Raw genomic sequence first — 22,215 nt, 5'->3', positions numbered from 1 at the left:
ATGGATGGTTTGGATAATCCTATGGTTCAGGTCGTACGGTAACATTAAGGCCCAATTTTAGGCCCCACTTTTATTTTTCAAAATGAAGTGTACGGTCTACACAATAGGATGATCCAAGTCGTCCATTTGATGGGCCGCAATGTAAATAGGTTGTGCCCCCAAAATCATTTCCACAAGATGATCGCAACCCTCCGATCTATAATATTTTGGGGTGCAACCAACTTACGTTGTGGGCCATCGAATGGATGGTTTGGATCATCCTATGGTGGGGCCTACCTTGCTTGATGTAGTGACGTACAGACGGGGTGATTTTATTCTAAAAGGGGAGAGAAAAAGGGTTACAGCTTAGCCCGTAAAAAGTAGATAGGAAACATACTTTACAGTTAGTGGGCCGTCAAGGGCGTGAAAAATAGCATCCACAGGGGGTAGGTGATATCGGCGCCCTAAAATTAGTTTTTTTGGTTTTTTGGTTTTTAGAGGATCTTTTTATGCCTCTCAGGTTTCTCCCTCTCCTGCCCATGTCTTACACCTAGCCTCACAAATATTCCATGGAATATTTTTTCATGGTTGCCAAACATGACCTTTCATCCTTTATATGAAACTAACAAACAAGACAATATAAATGCCAGTGAACATAAAAGTTGGATGCAAATACCCAAAGGGAGTTGGTATTTTCACTCCCTTAAACTCCTCCATTTTCTCGTACAGCTGTGGGAATTTAAACAGTGAACAATCTTGGCTCAGTTGATTTCTAGTGAGCAATTTCACCATGTCCAAGGAAAATGCTCTAAATATTCAGGCTAAAACTATCATAAAAAACTTCATTAAATCACAACAAAATTCTGAAGTAGAACACTCCCTACAAAGCGAGTGGATCATGGAGGGAAAATATCCTATAAATAATTAAATTACCCCTCAGATCTCATCTATGATCTCAAGAAGATCATCAACCTCCTGCCTCAAAGCTGTAAGTCTCTGCTGGTGGGGAGCAACCCTGTTCTCGATTACTCGTCCCCCTGATTTCTTCTCGTAACAGTCGACCACAGTCGAATGTTTCAACATCAGCCTCTCTTGCATCTCCTCCTCTTTGGATATCAGCTCCTCCACCTGCAGCCAAAATGAGCGAATATAATCAGATGACCATATGTATGCATGTGTTTAAATACTCAAACTACAAGACAAGCCCAAAGTCGTGAATCCGAATTACTAACGCCGCCGGTTTTGCATTAACTCAGACGAGCCAAAGTAGTTTTTCTTGATGTGGTAGGGCCACAATTGAGTCAACTATTGACTGAACTTTCTATTAGTTTTTTTTTTGTTTTTTGAGACATTGGAAAAGCATTGGGAAAAAAAAAGATCTTCCTGCAATTGTCAATAGGGAAATGATATAGTTGCCCCTTCTTCCTTTGGCCACCCGCTTGTAGTGTAAAAGGGTAGAGTCATAAATACATTAGAGGGGGCTGGGTGGGGGGCGTGAATATCTCGATTCCCTGGTCAATATTTTCAGCCATTGCCAGTGTAACGGTTACCACTTCCCAGTTGCAGAAGAAAGAATTGTAGTATTATGTGAAAAACCTTTGACAGAAAATGCTAATAACAGTCTTAACCAGACATTTTCAGTAGGATAAGGTTAATATTTGCTGACTTCAATAGTTTATGCTTATATTATAAGTTTATAGTGACCAAGAAGTGCAGGGAAAAACAAGTATCAAAGAAATGCCATTGAACCTTGGGCAATATATGAGCAGCCTGTGATGCTGACTGCAAGAATCCAAGCAAGGGCTTCAACTCTTTGGCATATTCTTTCAGCAAACCATCGGCAGCTTTACGAGCTGCTTTACAAGCTTGAACATCCCCTGTTCTTGAGAGATCGCGTAACGATGCCTCCAGCTTATCGTGAACTAATAAACAGCGGTTGACGATGTTTTGAACCCGCTGAACTGTTGCTTGCACCTATTACCAGATCAACATCTAAGGTCTTTAGCAAAGACAACTTATAAAGCGTGAACAATATTTTTTCTTCATTAGAAAAATATAAACCTGTGCATATTTCAACAAGATGTGCTATCGAGCTAGTAATGGGTCCAGTCATTAGAAAAACATAAGCCAGTGCATGTTTCGATAAGAAGTGCTATCGGGCCAATAATCTCACACTGAATGGCATCAACACCTTGAAATGTTCACCAGATAATAAGAAAGGAATTAATAGAGATCACTTGAATCAACATGACTATTTTATTAAGACAGCTGATGACAATGCAGAAATTTACTCAAGATTTTTAGAAGGCCAACCAGCCCCACATTCTGTTTCAAGAAACATCATTAGAGTTGCACCAACATCCTTATCTCTTGTATGCAAATGGATCCACACAATCTGGTCAATAGATTGGGATCAAGTAACTCCTCAAATGATTTCCAAGGTTTACAAGGTCTACACATTGTGGACTTCAGTAGCATACCAGAAAAACTTGATTGCGACTTAGGCAAAAAAGATAGTGTCACATCTACTTCATAACTTCCACAGGATAAACTTCTAGACATGTTCAGTCCATAACATATTCAAGGCAGTTAATTGCTGTTTTGTTAATTTACTGTTTAAGAGATAGCATTTAAAAGGTTGATATTGAAATTGAAAGTGTACATAGCCACAGCTCCTCGAAAAAGAAAGAAAGAGCTGTCTTCAAGGGTGTCTCAACTAAGGTTTGGGCGATCTAGCAACAGATCTCCACACTGACATAATGGTAGAGGCATTTCCTGAATTTCGAGATTATTCAGCTGTCGCCATTTAAAGGTCCTCAGATGAGATTCAATTTAGCAGAGTTACGGTGGACCCATCAAAGTTAAGCTTAAGAAAAAACAGGGAGGGTTGGGCCACCTTAGGGAATCATGATTACAACATGCTGGAGGCTTTTGCTTTGCTTATGGGGATTCACTTTGTGGATCTTGACCTTCTCAACAACCTTATTGTGGAATAGGAGTGATGACTGACAAGCGAGGGGCTAGTGACTTTTGACTTTCATCCCCCTTGATGACTGGAGGGTGGAGCCATTATTTTCTTTTGTCCTTTTCGTTAGTACTTTCCTGTTTTCTTTTTCACCCATCTTGGTTGCCTTGTAGTTTCTCTTTTCCGTTTCGTCAATAATACTTTCCATTAAATAAAAAACCCAACTCTAGTGAATAACTTAATTACCTACCAGACGTTGAGTGCACGCAAGCTACAACTTATATCTAATAATTATGAAACCCAATCAAATGGTGTCACTTGAATTCATGAAATCCTTCATCATTGGCAAAATGAAAAATAATATCCACTGCACCAAAACAGTAGTTATTCACAAAACTGCTTATTGAGGCTCTCAGACTACATAATTTCACAGACCATTAAAAGAAAGATGTCAAATCGTAAATAGGTACAGGCAATAGTTGAAATTTTTTATTGTTTTGATTTTCATGAACAAAAATGCAACACAAGTCAACATGAACAACAAAAATCTAATAAGCATTTATGCAATAAAAATATAATGCTTTCTTTCATCTGATATCATATAGAATGTAATTTAACATTTTGCATACCTCATCCCACTGCAATTTGGCCAGATAAGAAGCAGAGGACTTGGAGATTGACATATCGGAGTGCATATATACAATACACGCAATGAAAAGGAAGAAGAAGCCAAGAATCAACATCAGTGGTTCCTGAAGCAGTGATAGGTTGCTAAACTTGTAATAGACCTGAAAACACACAAAAAATATTTCATCACAGAAGCAAGTTACAAGCAAATCATTGTCATATAATACAAATAACTCAACCATCTCTTTCAATGTAACCATGGTTCAGGATATCAATATCAATGGGTATATCGGATGAAAACAGAAACGATCCATTTCAAAATATCGGCGATATATGTCAGCCGTATCAATGATATGAATTATCATGGTCTCAGAAATAGAGGAATACTAGGGGTGTAAATGGATATTCGGAAATTCGATTACCGTCCGCATCCGAATCCATTTAAAGCGAATATTATCCGAATCCGTTTCAAGCGGATATTATCCGAATCCGTTTATGAGATATCCGGTTCTTAGCGGATGCGAATCTGGTAAATGGTACATCCGATCCGTTTAACATCCGAATCCGAGAAGTAAATCCTTTTTATTTATTATTAATAATATCATTAATATTTATTTTTAGTAATGACACACTATCTTTTGTTTCTAAAAGAAAAGTGAATTTTCTTTTTAGAAAAAAAAAACAAAAACAAAAATGGCCCAAACCCATTCCATCATATATATAAAAAAAAGGAAAAACCCAAAAACCACTACCAACACTATCATCCATCCCCCCCGCCTCCCTCTCTCTCTCTCTGCCTTTGTTTTAAAAGGAAGAAGAGGATCTCATATATTTTAGGGTTTGAGAGTTAATTTTGTGAAGAGAATGTAGAGGTCTAGTTTTACGGTTTGAAAAATTCATTCGAGTAAGAAGGAGAAAAAAGATAAAGTGCCGCAATAAAATGTTCGAATTTACCGAATAAACGGATAGGGATAATATCCGAATTCAAACAATATCCGGCGGATACGAATTCGGTAATAGATATTAAATATCCGTCGAATCCGAATCCGAATTCGGATAGTGTATACTGTAATCGAATTCGGATATAGCCATATCCGCTCCGAATTCGATCCGTTTACACCCAATACACAACGCTTTGACCAAGTATTTGAATGATTTGGCGAGGTGATATGAATTCTCATGGCCTCAGAAATAGAGCAATACAAAATGTTTCAACAAAGTATTTGCAATTAGTTCTAGTTTTAAATCATTGCTACATATGTGAGTTCCATTGGTTTGTGGCTGTTGGGCCCTCTATCTTAGCCGCAATAGTAAATCATTGATTTATATACATGTGGGCTCCATTATTTTTTCTCATTAGGCCATGTCTGTAGGCTCCACTAGTATATTACTCATTATTATATATGTGGTCTCTACTGCCACAATATATCATTGGATAGTATAAGTGAAGTATCCATTTTCTTTTTCCAGGCAACAAGCATCCAAACGTTAGTGCTTTTCCAAGAAAAAACTTTTCATTTCATGTCTTAGAACCAAACAACTAAAAATGTTTTCTTGGAAAGTGATAGAAAGGAAAGGGATTTACTGGAAAAAAAAAAACTTTCCGTGTGGAAGATCTATCATGCCAACCAAACAGGAGCTATGGTAAATTGGTAACCATGCAGATTTCAAGATGACAGACATGAAATCAGATAATTTAGAGTGGGCGATGATATTTTTCAACCCCCTCCCCCTGTAGGATAATGCACCCCCCTTTTAATGTGATTTGACGTCAAAAAGCGTTAAAGTCAGCCCACAATTCACGTTAAAAGGGGGGCACATCACCCTACCTGCGGAGGGGGGGGGGGGGGGGGAGGTGGGGTGTTCATCTCCATTTGGATTTTAGATGTTTCAGGCAGACCAACTTCCTTTTTGAGCTTATAAACTAATCCACTAAATTTGCACGAACAGGACATTTTCTTGAGCCCTGAAGAGTGTTATTGTAAATATTATCCAGAAGAAGATAACTCTGACATGCAGTACCTCGAAGAACCAATCAGATGCAGCATAGCAGTCCAATTTCTTCAATTCAAGTTCACAATATAAAATGCTTTTCAAAGCTTTGGATTGAAGTGTATGAGATTGTTGAGGAACGATTTTACTCACCCATGTAGATTGAGATTGTTATTTCATTTTAGAGAGACCAATCATATTCTTGTCAATTTAGACATACTCCCACATTCACAAGCGCATGTTAGGATTCAATGCAGAAGTAATTGCATAATGTAATTTGACTTGACACGTCCGGACAGCTAAAGAATGTCATATGGAAAGGATACCCTTACGAAAATGGAAAACTACAATTTCAACACATCAAAACTTATCTTAACAAATGCAAAAAGAAATTCTATCACTACCAAAAAAATACCATTAGATCAAATTGAGAAATGAATAGAATTCAAACCTGAAAATGCATATTATGCTCTGGCACGACATTATTTTTCTGTAGCACAAAGACTGGCCTCCCAACAATATCCAAATGGGAATATTTTATCTGCAATGAACTAATCACTGTTAGAAGAACATTAGGAGTTCAACATACCAGGATGATTGACAAAACAGACAAAAGTTAAACAACTAATCACAACAACTTGAGCACTGTATAAAAGTAAAATAATTGGTTCAGACCTCTTGCCATTGTTTTGTAGGGAAAGGAACAGAAACAGAAATTTCTTTTGACCCTTCAGGCAACACAACCTGCAGTTAGAAAGTGGCAAGTCAAGACTAGAAATACTAAAAATGAATGTGTCAACAAATCCCGCAGTACACAATTTATTCATTTCAAGTAGCAGGAAGAAGCCTTTGTATACCATGTCAGGTCCAGGAATAATAAAAATGGATTTTCCAAAAATGCCTGTTATACAAAATTTATTCACTTCAAGTAGCAAGGAAGAAGCCTTTCTTAACAAAAAGGTTCAAACACAAAGGAAACTAGTAAATTATGTTATGCTTTACAGAAGTTCAGAGCTCAAAACACATATAATCTCCGACAAGGAGGGAAAAGAGAGTTGGATGAGATATCTCGAATGCTTTTTCTTTTATATGGGTGCTACATTAAAAGGAACGGGTCGGATAAAAGAGTATGGACTGCGGAATCTTCAGGTTTTTTCTCTGCTAAATCTTTCTACTCCCTCTTGGTGCCGAGGGGTGTATCGTCTATTTCAGCCAAGGTATGGAAATTTCCTTGCCCTTCTAGAGTTTGTATCATCGGTTGGACGGTATGTCGCGATCGAATTCAAACGATTAACTTCCTTCGGAATCGTGGTATGTGGCTTGTTGACCATTGCCCCTTATGCTTGGAAGATGGTGAATCTGTGGGTCATCTCTTCATGCATTGTTCTGTTGCCCATGAGATTTGGAGCTACATATTTCAGAGGTTTGGCATATGCTGGGTTTTTCCCTTTTCTATTCCGGAGTTGTTTCGTAGTTGGGTATTCGTGCCGTGGAAAAAGAACGGTAAATTATTGTGGAGAATTTGCCTTCTTGCTTCATGGTAGGTGATTTGGAAGGAGAGAAATTCGACAGTGTTTGACTGGTTGGCCAAATCTCCTTATTGGCTTTATATTAAAATTATTGCTCTCACTATATCTTGGGCGAGATGTCCTCTAGCTTTTTGTTTTGTGTCGGCCTTTGACTTATGGGAGGAGTTAAAGGAAGTATGTTTTAGTAGGGAGGATCGGCCCCAGATTGCTTAGCGTTGGGAGGCTCCCCCTATTGGGAGGCTTAAATTAATTTTTGATGGGTCGAGTTTTGGGAACCCGGGTCCAGCTGGGATTGGTGGTCTTTGTCGTGATGATTGTGGCGTTGTTGTTTGGGCTTATTCTGGCCTTAGAAGCAGGACTCTTTCCTTGGGGTGCCACTCCTACCTCGGAACCTCGATTCGGCGCTCCTTAGGAAGGAACTTCCAGGGACCGCGACCCCAAAGAGACAGGAACCACTCCCATGACACTCCCACGATGCTCCCACCTGCTTCTATTACTCCATAAGTCCCACCATCACCAACTTCCTTACATCAAACTTCTCCAACTCTTCAAGTACTTCATTGGAGCAAGCACAAAGGCTTGTGCATCTTTAGAAGGCGCGGAGAACAAGTGCACGTAAATGAAGATGGTGAAAATAGTTAGAAATTACTGCTTTTTTATGTACTTAAATTTTGAAAGATACATATGAAAATGGTTAGAAACTATCATTTTTTGATGTACTTGAATTTTGAAAGATATATAAATAAAATATTACACACACGCCCCCATGGCGCTCCCAAACTTGACTCTTCTAGACCCCACGCTTCCCCACCCCTCCCGCCCCACCCGCTTCGTGCTTCTAAGATTCTAGCCCATTAGGGGTATGCGATGATTCGGAGGCGGAGGTTAAGGCGGTATATCAGGGTATAAAAAGACTTGATAGAGGTATTTTGGATTGTCTTATTGTGGAGGGGGATTCACTTAATGTGATTTGGTGGTTGCGTGGATTGGTGTTGCCTCCTTGGAAATTCTCTTCCCTTTTTGATAAAATAGATGATCTTATAGTGGGATCTTCTATTGTTTTTAATCATGTGAGGAGATCCGTAAATGGGGAAGCTGATTCCTTGGCTAGGGCAAGTGTTCGTCATTTGGGTTTGGAGTGGTTTGATTTTTTACCTCCTTGAGGGTTCTCTTGTTTTCTTTGGCTTGTTTGTATCTTGGTTGTTCATTGTATTCTTTGGAGTGGTCCATCTCGGGCTTCTCCCTTTTTAATGAAATTTTCTTGCCATTTCAAAAAAAAAGGTGTGTGTGTGTGTGGGGGGGGCGCAAGTGAACTTAGATAAGTGCTTACATTACAAGGAGAAGAATGGATGGCACCATATGGATAACTACACAAAATAACAAAGGCAACAAAAGAGCTAACAAGTTGGCCAAAGATGTAGATAACCTTTCATATCTCACCTCAGTTTAGTATCATCATCAGTTGTGGGAGAAATTTAAAAAAAAAAAAAAAACAAGAAGAACTAGTGCCACCAACATCTAGTGAAATCACAGATCATTGGTGGAAGGATCACCGCCAGGTTTATCTTACCAGTTTGCATATAACGTAAATATGCATTTACCACAGCTTGCGTTTAAAACTTCAAAATAGAAAACTTTATAAAAAATTAACATTACAGTTTTAACCCATTTTATCCCTATCAATATAAGAAAATATTTTAAAATTTTAAATTGGTTAAAATATATTCTCAAATCCAAAATACCTATTTTTAATAATTTTCCAACCGTAATATTCCATACTTGTGTTGGATTCCAGGATTTTTACCGGCACTTATGCAACATGCAACAGACAAATTTTGATAAAATATTTACACGAACAACAAAGTGTGAGGAACCAAAGATTTTAATGGATAGCTCCATGTTCAAAAAAAATAAAAATAATAATAATAATAATGGATTGCTGCAAGGAAGGTGCAGCCCTCATTCAAGACCTGCATATCCTTTGCAAGACAGCAAGCAAGTTATAGTACTTATATATGCCTCAGCAATGAAACTTTTTTTTGAAAAATACAAAAACAACTTCAGCAATGAAACTAGATTTCATAAATCCAAACTCAAGCAGAATCAGTAAAAGCGTGTCCCTGTCTCAGTATCTCTGAGCTTTCTCTCAATAATTAAGTTTCTTAGTCTATACCAAGGAAGCAGGATTCTTCCCTGGGAGCCTTCAATTCCCACTTTCGATTCCTGCTCTGGCAACCTTGAACAGGATTCTTCCCTGGGAGCCTTCGATTTCCGCTTTCGATTCCCGCTCTGGCAACCTTGGTCTAACCTCACTAGATACACAACTCAGTGAATCCAAAAAAGGTCAGATCGCAGGTCAGTTTCATTGTGTTATAAATATTATTAAAGGGGACTGGTATTTTTTTTGGGGCAATGAGATTTTCAACCCCCTTCCTTTTGCAGTATGCATTCGCCCCCGTTGTAATGTGATTTGACGTCAAAAAGCGTTAAAGTTGCCCACTGTTCACGTTATAAGGAGGGCGAATGCATGCTGCAGGGGGGTGAAAATATCATCTCCCTTTTTTTTGAAAGGAAGTAATTTTATTAGAAAAGGGGAAAAGGACTGAGATGGTCCACTACAAGCAAACAAAAGAAGGACAAAATGATTATAATGGAAAAACATCAAACAGCTCCAGCCCTAACTAGTAGCTCCAAGAAGAGCCAATCTATCAGCCTTCAAATTTGCTGATCGCTTGATAGTTAATATGTTGGAAAGAGACAAGGTGACCTTTGACACAATCCAAGATTTCATGTATAGTGTTGGCAAACCTCCAAGGATAAGCCATCCTCAATATCATCCACCGAATAACATTTTGTGAGTCTCCTTCCACAATAAGTCGATCTAAGTCCCCAATTTCGACCAGACATATCCCCGTCGATAGCACTTCAACCTCCGCATTTGTTGCATCAATAACCCCTAGCGGGCCATTGTAAGCTTCTTTTAGTGGAGTCGTTCAGCATACGGATGAGGCCTCCCACCCCTCCTGGCACCCGGGATTACCAAGGCTAGAACTGTCAAAATCAAGCTTGATTATACGCAAAAAGCTCTTTCTCATCTCCGTCCATGACCTACACAAAGTGGATTCAGTGACCCTCTAAAGTCAAGGAGAACCTCTTCCACACCAGATAATAAGACAGGAAATTAGATATTGAAGTTGATAAGGTGTCCTGGATACGCCACCAAAAATGTACTTGTTCCTCTCCTTCCATAGAATCTAAATCACCGCTATAGGGACAAGGGACACCAGATCCGACCCCCTTCAGTCCACAATCTGAAGAAGCATCCCTCGAATAGATCAGCCATGTGCTTTGGGAAGGCCCAATGCACCTCGAAAAGTGAGAGGACATAATACCAGACAAATGAATGAAAATGTAATTGACTGACTCACCTACCTTTAGACACAGGACATAATGATCTATGATGATTCTCCTCCGATTCTGAAGGTGCTCCACCATCAATATCTTGTTTAGTAAGTCATTCAGAGGAAGGTGCAAACTCTTGAGGGCTGGTATTCACACGCAAAAGATTAGGCAGTCGGCAGTCCCACTACCCTTTCAGCCGTGTTCTTCATAGCCGCCCCCCCCACCAAACTGCAACAAAATGCAAACACAAACAATCTCCATAGAGAAGTCGGGAAACTCGGCATATAGCCAGCTTGCACCCACAACAACATCTGTACCATCCCAATCGCAAGAAACCATACCTGGATTTCCTGGTGTGCTTGTAAAAAACAATGCAGTCTTCGAGCGCGGCGTACTTGGAGGAGCGGAGGATCTCAGAGGAGGTCTCGCAATTGAGGCCATTGATGAAGATCTTATGGTGGCCAGGTCGTCAGCTGCATCTCACTGGATCTGAGTAGGAGGAGAAGATGAAAAAACAACTAGAATTTGTTTTTATTTCGTTTTTTCGCCCTTTTATATTAAGAATGGTTACCAACTGGGGCATCCAACTAGTATTAGACACAACATGACAAAAAAGGGTGAACTGCGTAACTTTTGAGTGCCAAAATCATCTCCCTTATAAGAAAGCTTCTTCGCACTATTATCACATACATGTCATGCTTCGTGCACAGGGACATATTTTTCTTTTAGCACCATGGGGCCCCAACATACTCCTATGTCAACACCAACCAAATCCAAGTACAAGGCCCTAATGGCTCTAAATGCCTGCACCATCTAATGCAAACTTCCAATTGCCCACAAACTTTGGACCATTTGGACATTACATGACACTAGTTCTGCCATACTGTGCAAACCAAGCTTTGATCCTGTCACCACCTCAAACATCATGCACCATCATACAAAGCCCCCCTAGTCCGCGCCCAATATTAATTCTAAAGCCAGCATGAGAGGTATGTTGATTTCAGGGGCTGACTCTCCAAGTCCCTTGGGCACTCGAAGCACTTGGCATGGAATGAAAAATGAACTGCTCCGTCACTGGCAAATAAAATAATTAAAGAAAGGGGTATGACATAAGCAAACGTGTAGCACAAAAAATGGAAAGCCGAACCTAATTGGTCCAATACAGGAGGAACCACAAACAAGTAACAAAAATGGATAGATGTCATGAGTGTTTGCCCTGTTACACAGGCTACTTAGGGGCAACCGTAAACTGCATCAAGTTTCCTATATCCTCTGCCTTGAGCAAAATATCATATTTTATTTCATAATATTGGAAAATTTTAGTGAGGTGACCAGGTAGCCATAGTCACCATATTAACGACACCCTAGGAACAGCCAAAGATTTCCTAGCTGATAAGGTCCTAAGATCTTAAGCAGCCGACAAGGAACAGCCACTATGCTAGTAAAGCAGCATCTGGCCCCACATAGATGTGAATGTACATTCATGCATGGACGTAACATACAATGTAATGGTATTTCTCCTTACATTTCAAGATTACAGTAGTAGGACAAAGTAAGGTTAAACAAAAAATCCACACCTAATTAGCACTTGATTTCATCCTCAAATAAAAATGTAAAATGGGAATAAAGCAAATGTCTTCAATCACTACAAGTATGTTTGTAGACACACCAGAAAACATTTTGCTTCAAATTTTCAAGTATAAAATATGACAGGGACATCGAAAGCAATATTCCACACTCAATCTAAAATGAAGCGACAAAAGAAAAAAGACGATCACATTTATGGTAGTTGGTCAACTGGAAAACAAATAGAAGATAGAACCCAATAATAAAAGGTGTCAACAATAACAAACCAATATATGAGCATATAGTATATTTAATTGGAAAAAAATCGCATGCTAATTATTCCAAATGTAAGTTAAATCACTTGCCTTCATAATCAAATCATCAATAATTACTTCATTCATAGGGCAACCAAATGAGATATTGAGGAATCGCTTTCCCTCTGACTCAAATAAGAAGTCCTGGAGTGGTAAACCATATCCAATAGTGAATGATGTTCTCCATCCACCAAAAATTGGATATCGAGGTTCAATTTCGAGTTCAGTCTGCAGATACACATACACTTCAAGTGAGCATAGGAGTGCCAAAAATACATCACTCTATCTACCCCCTCCCACATCCCTCATCCAGAGGGGTTCTTCACTAATTTATAACTAAAAGGCACATGGACACCAGAATCTTCATGTATCAAAGTTTACCTTTCTAGGATCACCCCACAAATGTGATGTAGAAATGTTGCCAATTTCGTCTCTGTAATAAACAGAATGAGCTCTTGGTGGTAATCTTGCCACGAGACTTTTAAATGATGATGCCCCTCTTATGGTGGGCCTAGCTTGGTACTCAAACCTACAAAATGTGAGCAGAAATAGAGTGAAAAGTGGAACTTCGATTTCCATAAATTTGGAAATGGCGGTAAAGGAAACACCAAACATAGGAATGAACCTGGAAAATTCCCCCTTGTTGCGGGCGCCTCCATGTACAAGGGTGTAATGTTCTGTAACCTGGACGTTGCCCCAATGAGAAATTTCTATTTCCCGTATCAACTCCTGAGCAACTGCAAATGGTCGATTGTTCTCAAAATGAACAATTATTGGGTTGTAAGAGAAGGCAGGAAGATTCTCATATGGGCCATATTTAATCTCTGAATCTACAAACTTGGTATTCTGAAGTTTTGTATATGATTCAACTCTTGGACTGGGCACTCTAACACTAAGCGACTGGACTATCACTTGATAAGGAGAAAGATAGAGGGCACTATCTTGGAATAAGACAAGTTGAACATCAGCTTGAGTAATTTCCTTTGGGAATGGCTCTAGTGAATGTGTGAATACTTCCAACACGTCCAACGTCAATCTGTCCCCTTTCCCCAAATCCTTAAGTAAATTTACTGAATAGAAAGTCAAATTTGGAGGCATTCCTTCCGGTTGCACAATTTCAATAGGGAGAATGACAGTAGAACCTTTTGTTTTCCCTTTTCCTTCATTGGAAGATGCCGATAAATATGCCAAGTTTTTGGCTTGGTAATCAGGAAAGGCCAACATAAACTGTGAAACCACCCCTGGTCCTGCATTCTCCACCTACAAAACAAAATATATTGAATTATTAAACAGATGAAAACTGAGACAAGAAATGTACCAATATAACAAATTCACGAGCAGTGTGAAGCGAATCACTTCATGAGCAAATAAATCATTTTTTAATGGCATGTGCAAATAAATCATTAAACACATCAATGCTCCTCAATGGTGAATGTGCCCACTAAATAATATTATAGAGACAATCTTGATCATGGACAAATCAATGTGAATATAACGAGTACACGTCCCATTAACTTGCACACCATGTCCCATTCTAACCACATGGTTCAAGCACTAGTTCTCTTATTTTCCTTCCAATAGAAAGTTTCTTTGAATTTGTTCATTTTTATTTTTTTTTTGCAATCATTTTTGGAATAGCCATTCCAAAAATAAAACAATAAAAAAAACTCACTTGGGATCTTGAACATTAATAAAAACTACATGGGTAGCTTAAAAAGGGCATCTTTGTAAGTGTCACTTTAGCTCCAAAAGATAGATAAGGTTTTTCCCACTCAGCCAACTTTCTTTCTATTCTTTCGACAATGGGTAAGAGCGTCCAAATCCAACGCGGGTATCGAGTGTTGGATACCCATGTCAGATCCGCCAAACCTCAAAAAGAACAATTCATTGATTCGCCAAAATACTTTCATCAAGTCACGGTTTTTAATTTTTTTACTTAATAACATGGTTATAAAAAGTAATAAATTGAAATTTTTAACCGGTTAAGTAGGCAATGTTTTATTTCTTAAGTAGTCCCAAATTTTAATTTTTTTTATTTTAGTTAATAACATGGTTATTAGAATGACTAACTCAAAACTTGTGGTAATTGTAAAGTTGGGATAAGTAGTACTCAGAAAAAAAACATATAAAGGAGATCTAAAAGTGTTTCCGCGAATCCTGAAGTATCGGAATCCGAGACGTGTCCGACACGGGTACTCCGCCCGATCATGAGAATCTATGTAACATGGCTTGAGGACATTCATTTATGATAATGAGTCCAAACAAAATATTAGTTTACCGCCGGCAAATTGTAAATGGGTAATAGATTCCACCCCGCCTATATTTCACTCCCTTGAAATAGCCTTTAACATGCACCATCGTTAACACTCTACTTACTCCTCCATCCACTATAAATAGGAATGATGATATCGGGTCACCTTGCCCAAGGCCACTCATACTTTCATAGAACCCATTGATGAGAATAGAGAAATACACATTTGACATAATGGCCCCATCAATGCCCTCGATTTTCCTCCAATGCCCATCCTCCCAAGAAGATAATCCACAAATTCCATTCCACATGGCCATAAGCCTTTCACATGTCAATTTTGCACACCACCCCTCTACGTCCTTCTTCCAAGTGTCAAAGCGTTTGTTAGCTCGGAAGACTTTCCCATGTCAATTTTGCATATTACCCCTAAGTCCTTCCTTCTTCCAAGTGTCAAATTGTTCATAAGCTCGGAAGACTCCATCTTGAATTTGTCTACCTTATCTCTGTCATCTCCAAACTAATAGGATCACCAAGGAGACAGGGACATATGTCCCGATCAGGATGAGTTCTTGGACCTCTAAACTTTTCAACCAGCAGCATCATAGGAGGAAGGAATGAGAGAGGAAAAGGATGGACCTAATATGCCCGATAATTGGATCATGGTCCAAATCATTTCTACTTGTAATAAAAATGATAGATTGGAAATTAGGGACCTTTCCAGAGTCAAAACATATTGTGATCTGTCGCAAGTCAGCAGTCAAATGCAAGATTTTTCAAATCATGATCCAATTAAAATCCTAATCATACCCAATTGTGATTTGAGTGTACATCAAACTGCTGCCAAAATATCTACCTACGCACCAAAGAAAGGAGGAGACAGTAATATCAAAGTATTTATTCAGAAAACAAAGGGTGAAGAATGTGAGCTTGAAGGCCTGGTAGACAAAAGTACCTAAATTCCATTGTAGATCAGCATTATCAAGAGCAAACTTAATGGTCATAGTATTTAACATCAGGTTAAACAGAAAATTTAAGTACCTAAGATCTCCATTTTGATGAACCATAACTATCTCAAGTCTTTTAGATATTCAACATAGAATCATAAATATAAATTCAATGATACACCGGCATAAGGACCACTTTTAGAGCTTACAGAAATAAAACATCTCATGCAGGGAGAGTTAGTACGCCACATTGAAATAGAACCTTCCAGTTAAGTTTACACAAAACTGGAATGGCAAGAGGTAGAAGTTACATACCTTTAGTGTGGAAGTGACCCGTACAATATGTGACGTCAAATCAATCTGCATAAAAACAAAACAAAAAATAATAATAGAAAAGAAAGAAATGGTCTTTAGCAGCACTAACCATAATGAAGAACTACAAAAAGATTAATAAAAGAATATCATGGAATATTTCCTGGTGACGCTGAGTAAATGTTAGTAGAAAATTCATCTTGCACACATGCAATGCAACTTATTACAGAAATAAGAAATTGAAATCCTGACTATTACACACTAAAGAAATAGCATGATCTAAAATCACTCCAATCCTTGGATAAGAAGCTTCGTAGCTTCCCATGTTGCCAACAACAAAGAAACCTTATTTCGCCTAGTTCAAAAACTATTTCTTTACATAATGTGAGCACCTTTATTGAAAACATCTTTGTATGGGCACAAAGGCATTTTTATACCCTAACAAGCAAGGTTTTAAATTTCGGTTTCGGTACCGATTTCGGACCCCGGGCCGAAATTTGGTATTTTGTCTTGAAATTTCGGCCAAAATTTTGTAACATTTTTATTTTTTGAAATGGCGGAATATATTGATAAAACGGAACCAAGATGGTCCTCAGAATACAAAGGGAAAGAAGAAAGAAGAGAAAAATAAAACCATCAAATAAAATACAATTAGGGCGGTAAATAATCGAACCACTCTAGACCCTGCCTAATGACCCCAGATTTAGCTAGAACATCAGCTTCTTCATTAGCTAATCTTCTAACATGGGCAAAAGAAATCTCCGATCCTGACACCCAATCCGATACCTCCTCAATAAGGCTGAAAAATCTCCATGGAGGAGGAGCTTTACCAGCAAGCCATCTAATAGATAGAGCAATAATCCTCTGATAAATACTAAAGGCTGAGCAGCCTTTTCCATCAAAGACCCTACCATTTCTTTCTTTCCATACCGACCACCAAAGAGCTAAAAGGACAGTGATCAATCAACCAAAAACCCCTTCTTTTAAAAAACTCAATGGTTTGGATGCATCCACTACTAACAGACCAACCAAAAAATGACACTCTATGGGGGCACTGAAATGACCAAACCTAGCCACAAAAGAATCATCACCACCCGGCACAATCTTAGCATAAATAGATTTCACAAAGAAGATTCAGGAGGAATTACAAGTCTAGATTCTTTTATCCTCACCGGATTTCTTAATATAGCATTTCTTGATCACCTCAAACAAAGAAGATAGATCCTCTAATTCTCTATCAAAAAAATTTCTTCTAAACCGTGGACACTAGATCACTTTCTGATCCACTCTTTCGAAACAGTCGCACACAAAAGCATTCTGGTCTGCAGCCACTCTCAGTAAATCCGGAAATAGTGAACCCAAGGGCTCATTTGCACACCAAACATTATGCCAGAACCTGATACGCCTCTCATAATACACTCTGAACTTGCAACCGTTGCTAAACACATTTCTAATACCTAGGACATCCCACCAAATCGTAACCCCTCTTCTCTCGAAAGCATCATCTTTTCCAATTACCAGCAAGCACCCCGTACTTACTCCCAATTACTCTAGCCCACAGGGCCTGATCCTCCTCCCCAAACCGCCATAACCACTTGCACAGCAATGTAGAATTGAAACCCTTAATTTTCCTAATTCCCAATCCACCTTTTCTAATCGGAGCACAAACCTTCTCCCATTTAACCAATGGGATACCCTTCTTTTCATTCGCCTTCTTTTCATTCGACCCCCCCTCCCCCCAAAGAAACCTTCGTTGTATCTTCTCTATCCTCAACCCCACACTTACAGGGCATCTAAATAGCGAGAGGAAGTAAACAGGAAGGTTTGCCAAAACCGCCTTAATTAGGGTCAATCTGCCCCCTTTTGAGACTAATCTTCTTTTCTATGTCTCCAACCGTTTCTCAATTCTTGCAACTATAGGTTCCCACAGAGCTTTATTTGGTCTCCCCACTCCCAGTGGAAGTCCAAGATAAGAGGAGGGAAGCTTTTCTACCTTACAGCCCAAAGTAGCTGCACAACTACTAGTTTCACAAGAGGATAAGTTGATTGCGAACATGCTTGATTTCGCGAAATTAGACCTCTGACCTGTAATCAGCTCGTAGCATCTAAGGGTTGCCTTGAGGTTCATCACTTTCCCTTTGTCCGGCTCACCGAAAATTAATGTATCATCCGCAAATTGAAGTATTGAAACTTCCACCTTGTTCTTTCCTATCTTGAAGCCTTCTATCAAACCCATTTCACTACCTTTCTGAATAAGCTTGCTAAGAGTTTCCGCCACTATGACCAAAAGAAAGGGAGATAAAGGATCCCCTTGCTTCAAACCCCTCGAGGATTTAAAAAATCATTTTGCCGAGCCATTAATCAATATTGAGAACCAAGCTGACGAAACACATCTCCGAATCCAACCTCTCCATACATTACCAAAACCCATTCTACCCAGAAGATGGTCCAAACAATCCCACTCTACCCTATGATAAGCCTTCTCCATATCCAACTTACAAACCACCCCTTTTTTTCCGAGTCGGAGATAATCATCAATGGCTTCATTTGCCACTAGTGAACAATCCAAAATCTGCCTCTTGTCCACAAAAGCGCTTTGGCTATTAGAAATGAGCTTTGGCAACACTACTTTTATTCGATCAGCCAGCACCTTTGCAAGCACCTTATACAAACATCCCACCAAGCTAAGAGGCCGTAAATCTGATATTTTGCAAGCTCCTATTTTGGGGATCAAGGTAATAAATGTGGCTCCCGTTCCTTTATCCAGTTGCAACCCTTGAAAAAATTCTTTGAAAATTCTTTGAAGAATCTGAAAATGTCGCATTTCACCACCAACCAACAAGACTGGAAAAATGCTAAACAAAAGCCATCTGGTCCAGGAGCCTTATCTCTAGGAAGAGAGAAGAGAGCTTTTTCAATCTCTTCCTCACCAAAAGGAACTTCCATCTTTGAACTCTCCTCCAAAGAAAGACAATTAAAAACAACATCCTCCGGGATAGGACGTGATAAATTCTCGGAGGAATAGAGCTTGGAATAGAAAGCTATAATGGCTGAAGAGATGCCTTCCTTTGATGACATCATCCTACCATCTTCTTTGAGCACCACAATTCTATTCCGTCTCCTCCTAGCACTTGCCATTGTATGGAAATATGCTGTATTTTTGTCCCCTTCTACCAGCCACTTAACTCTGGACTTGCTTCCACGTAATCTCATCATGCAACAAAATAGCCTGATGTTCTTGCTTTACTTTCCCCATCTCTTGACACTCCTCATCTCCCCCCAAACCACTCTCTTCTAGAGCAGTAAGCTCTACTAACCTATGCTCCAGCCATCTTTTCCTTTCATTCAATTTTTTTTTTCCGCTACCCATTCCTTTAGTTTCTTCTTCACAAACCTTAATTTATTGCCAATCACCACATCAGCCGGACCTTCTGAAATACACATCTCCCACCATTCTCCCAGCTTCTCCATTTTGGGGTACTCAAGCCATGCAATTTCAAATCTACAGGGATGAGGACCCCACGACTCCAGTCTAGGATCAAGCAGGATGGGACAGTGATCCGACACTAAGTGAATTAGTGCATTTTGAAGAACATCCGGGACCAATACTAACCACTCAGAAGAAATCAAGAAACGATCTAATCGACTCCTACTGTCACCTCTGGCCCAAGTGGATCACCCTGCCAACGGAAGATCGATTAACTCGTTATCTGCAATAAAATCAATGAAGAGTTGCATGTTCTGCAAAAGTCTTGAACATCCAAGCCTCTCCTCAACAGCCTTGATTTCATTGAAATCCCCACCTATACAACAAGGAAAGGGGCACAAATTTCTAACTCAACCCAATTCCTCCCAGAATGAATTCTTTTGCCTCCCTGGAAAACGGACCATAGACACCTGAGAACAGCCACAAGGATCCATTATCAACCTTCTTAAGCGCCACTGAAAGAGTACACTTGCCCTTCCATAAGTCAATTTTCTTCCACAAAAAGCATTCCATGCCACTACAATACCTCCAGAAGCCCCCTGAGAAGGAATAAATTCAGACCCCCAATGACCCCTCTCGACACCGCTTCTAACTTTGTTTCTTGTAGACAAATCAAATCGGTTTAGCACTCTTTAACAGCTACTTAACTTGCAATTTCTTCCCCTGCGACCCCCACTCATTTGAATTCCACGACACAATCTTCATGGATAACTATATTTAGAGGTTTTCCTCCCCTTGCGGCCTCCACTTGACCTTCCGCCTTGCTAAACACAGGGCCCCTCCTCACACTGGCCTCCACTATAATTAATCCCAGACTCTAACCTTTTTAGTTTTCTTTCCTTCTTCTTGGCTGACTCAGCTGATCTCTTAGCAGAGTCTTGAGCTTCCCTATCCCGAACCTCTGCGGACCTTTTCTGATCCTTAAGATTCTCCTCACCCCCTGATGCTACCACCCCGAAGTTTTTGAAAACCCCTGAAGTATGGGTGACAGAAAACTCTAACCCCCCATCCCAAAAATCATCACCCCCCCCCCCCCCCCCCCCCAATCCTGGAATCATGACAAACCCCCTCACTGACCCCAGTGAGAGGTGATTTACCCTCGACAGACTGCCCTCCTGGCAATTTACCCTCTCTCTAGGTTTCTGTAATGATACTTTCCACACCAGCAATATCCACCATAGATACATTCACCAAGTTTTCAACTGATATTTCAGGATTGGGCCCTCATCGAGGGATTTTGTAACTTTTTTTTTTTAAATGGCATTTTCTCGAAATTTCGGACCTATGCTACGAACAATGAATTTATTGAATGAATCACTTAAAGGTTAATTAAAAAAAGATGGAAACAGAAAACTGGATTATTGGAAGAGAAACATAACCCTATATACCACTGTTAACTTACCAACTTCTCCAATAGCTTAAGCTGTTGGAGAAAGGCGTTATTTATCTTTTATGCTTTAACACTCCCCCGCACATGTGGCCCACTTGGCAAACACGTGGCACATGTGGTCCCACTTTGGGCCGACCATCGCATGTGGATTTTTGCCATCCGGGAGGTTTGAACTCGAGACCTTTGGCTTTGATACCATGTTAACTTACCAACTTCTCCAATAGCTTAAGCTGTTGGAGAAAGGCGTTATTTATCTTTTATGCTTTAACAACCACAATTACTGAAATCCTTCTTTGATCCAACTATGTTTCAGAAGGCTACTCATTTTGGCACCAACATGTTTTGATAATTGCACAAATTCATCTTGTCTCTTACCATTTAAACAGCTGTCAAAAAAGGGTATTACAGTTCCCACAAATCTCTCAGAAGCCAATTAAAAATGAAAAAAACAAGAAGGATTAGTGCAATTATCAAAACAAAGCAGTGCTAATATCAGCAGCCTTCTTATAATTGTATGTATGTATATTTTCAGCAACACGGAAATAGAAGTGGATCTACTCTATTCTCCACGGATCAAAATCCATCAAAAAATCATATCTTTTTGGCCACACGATCAAAAGCAAAATGAAATTTCTGAGATGAAACCACAAAGAATGCGAGAAAAGCACAAACGAAACCCTAGGGTACGAAAAATGGGGACGAAAATCTTGCTGGTAAAGTTGGAGAAAATTTGCAGAGATCGATCGAAGATTTTATACTTACTCGTCGATCAAGCTTGGAGATGAACAGATCGGAGAGCGCAGATGTTGAGAGGATCGCGATCGAGAAGAGAAAAATTGCGAATCGAGATCCCATCTTGCCCTAAAACCCTCTTTTCTCAGTCGAGGAAGCGAGTCTTTTACTTGATTGAGATTTAGATCTGATAAAAATAAGGGAGATGATCTTTTCGCCCCCACTGTAGGATAATGCTCCCCCTTGGGTAATGAAAAATTCGCACCCTCTGTAGGATATTAATGGCAAATGGGGTCTAGCATAGTGGAACCCACGCTCGGATGATCTGGACCGTCAATCTGGTAACACTGTTATTAGATCTCCAACGGCACAAAATATGCTACTTGGACAATCTTGGCATTCAATTAAGACTCTGTTCACTTGCGTTCCCTAGAAAGCAAATCCCTGGAAAACAGTTTATTTTTTCCCTGATAAGACCTTGATAAGACAGAATTCTGGTGTCCACTTGCTTTCCAGGGAAAATAGAATTACACATCTGGAATATTTGCAAAAAAGCAAAAAATGACGTAGAAAAGCCCATTTTCCCACCCTTTAGAGATTTCATTTCCGACCAAAAACACACGGATTTCGTTTCCCTGAAAAACTAGTGCAAAAAGAAGGGCAAGCAGTTTCCTGAAAACCTTTTCCAACGCAAGTGAACAGTCTAGGGAAACTTTTTCCTGCAC

The 22,215-nt window shown here is 39.5% G+C and overlaps 1 protein-coding gene across 1 annotated transcript; it reads right to left on the bottom strand.

Annotated features, from left to right (window-relative positions):
* Positions 1-641: 641 nt before the first annotated feature.
* On the bottom strand, positions 642-21,725 carry LOC143886719 (Ribophorin I). The gene is made up of 10 exons (XM_077390817.1): positions 21,521-21,725; positions 15,885-15,929; positions 13,000-13,634; positions 12,756-12,903; positions 12,426-12,602; positions 6,239-6,307; positions 6,015-6,104; positions 3,574-3,732; positions 1,729-1,953; positions 642-1,107 (listed from the first exon to the last, which is right to left on the bottom strand). Exons 1-10 carry the CDS (start codon positions 21,611-21,613, stop codon positions 916-918), a joined length of 1,833 nt encoding a protein of 610 aa, XP_077246932.1. The 5' UTR covers positions 21,614-21,725; the 3' UTR covers positions 642-915.
* Between the last annotated feature and the right edge of the window lie 490 nt (positions 21,726-22,215).

The sequence above is a fragment of the Tasmannia lanceolata genome, unplaced genomic scaffold (genome assembly GCF_043159265.1).
Source record: "Tasmannia lanceolata isolate RefF3 unplaced genomic scaffold, GAP_Taslan_0.1 ptg000011l, whole genome shotgun sequence".
Lineage (NCBI taxonomy): Eukaryota > Viridiplantae > Streptophyta > Magnoliopsida > Canellales > Winteraceae > Tasmannia > Tasmannia lanceolata.
This window is presented reverse-complemented; position numbering and strand designations above follow the sequence as displayed.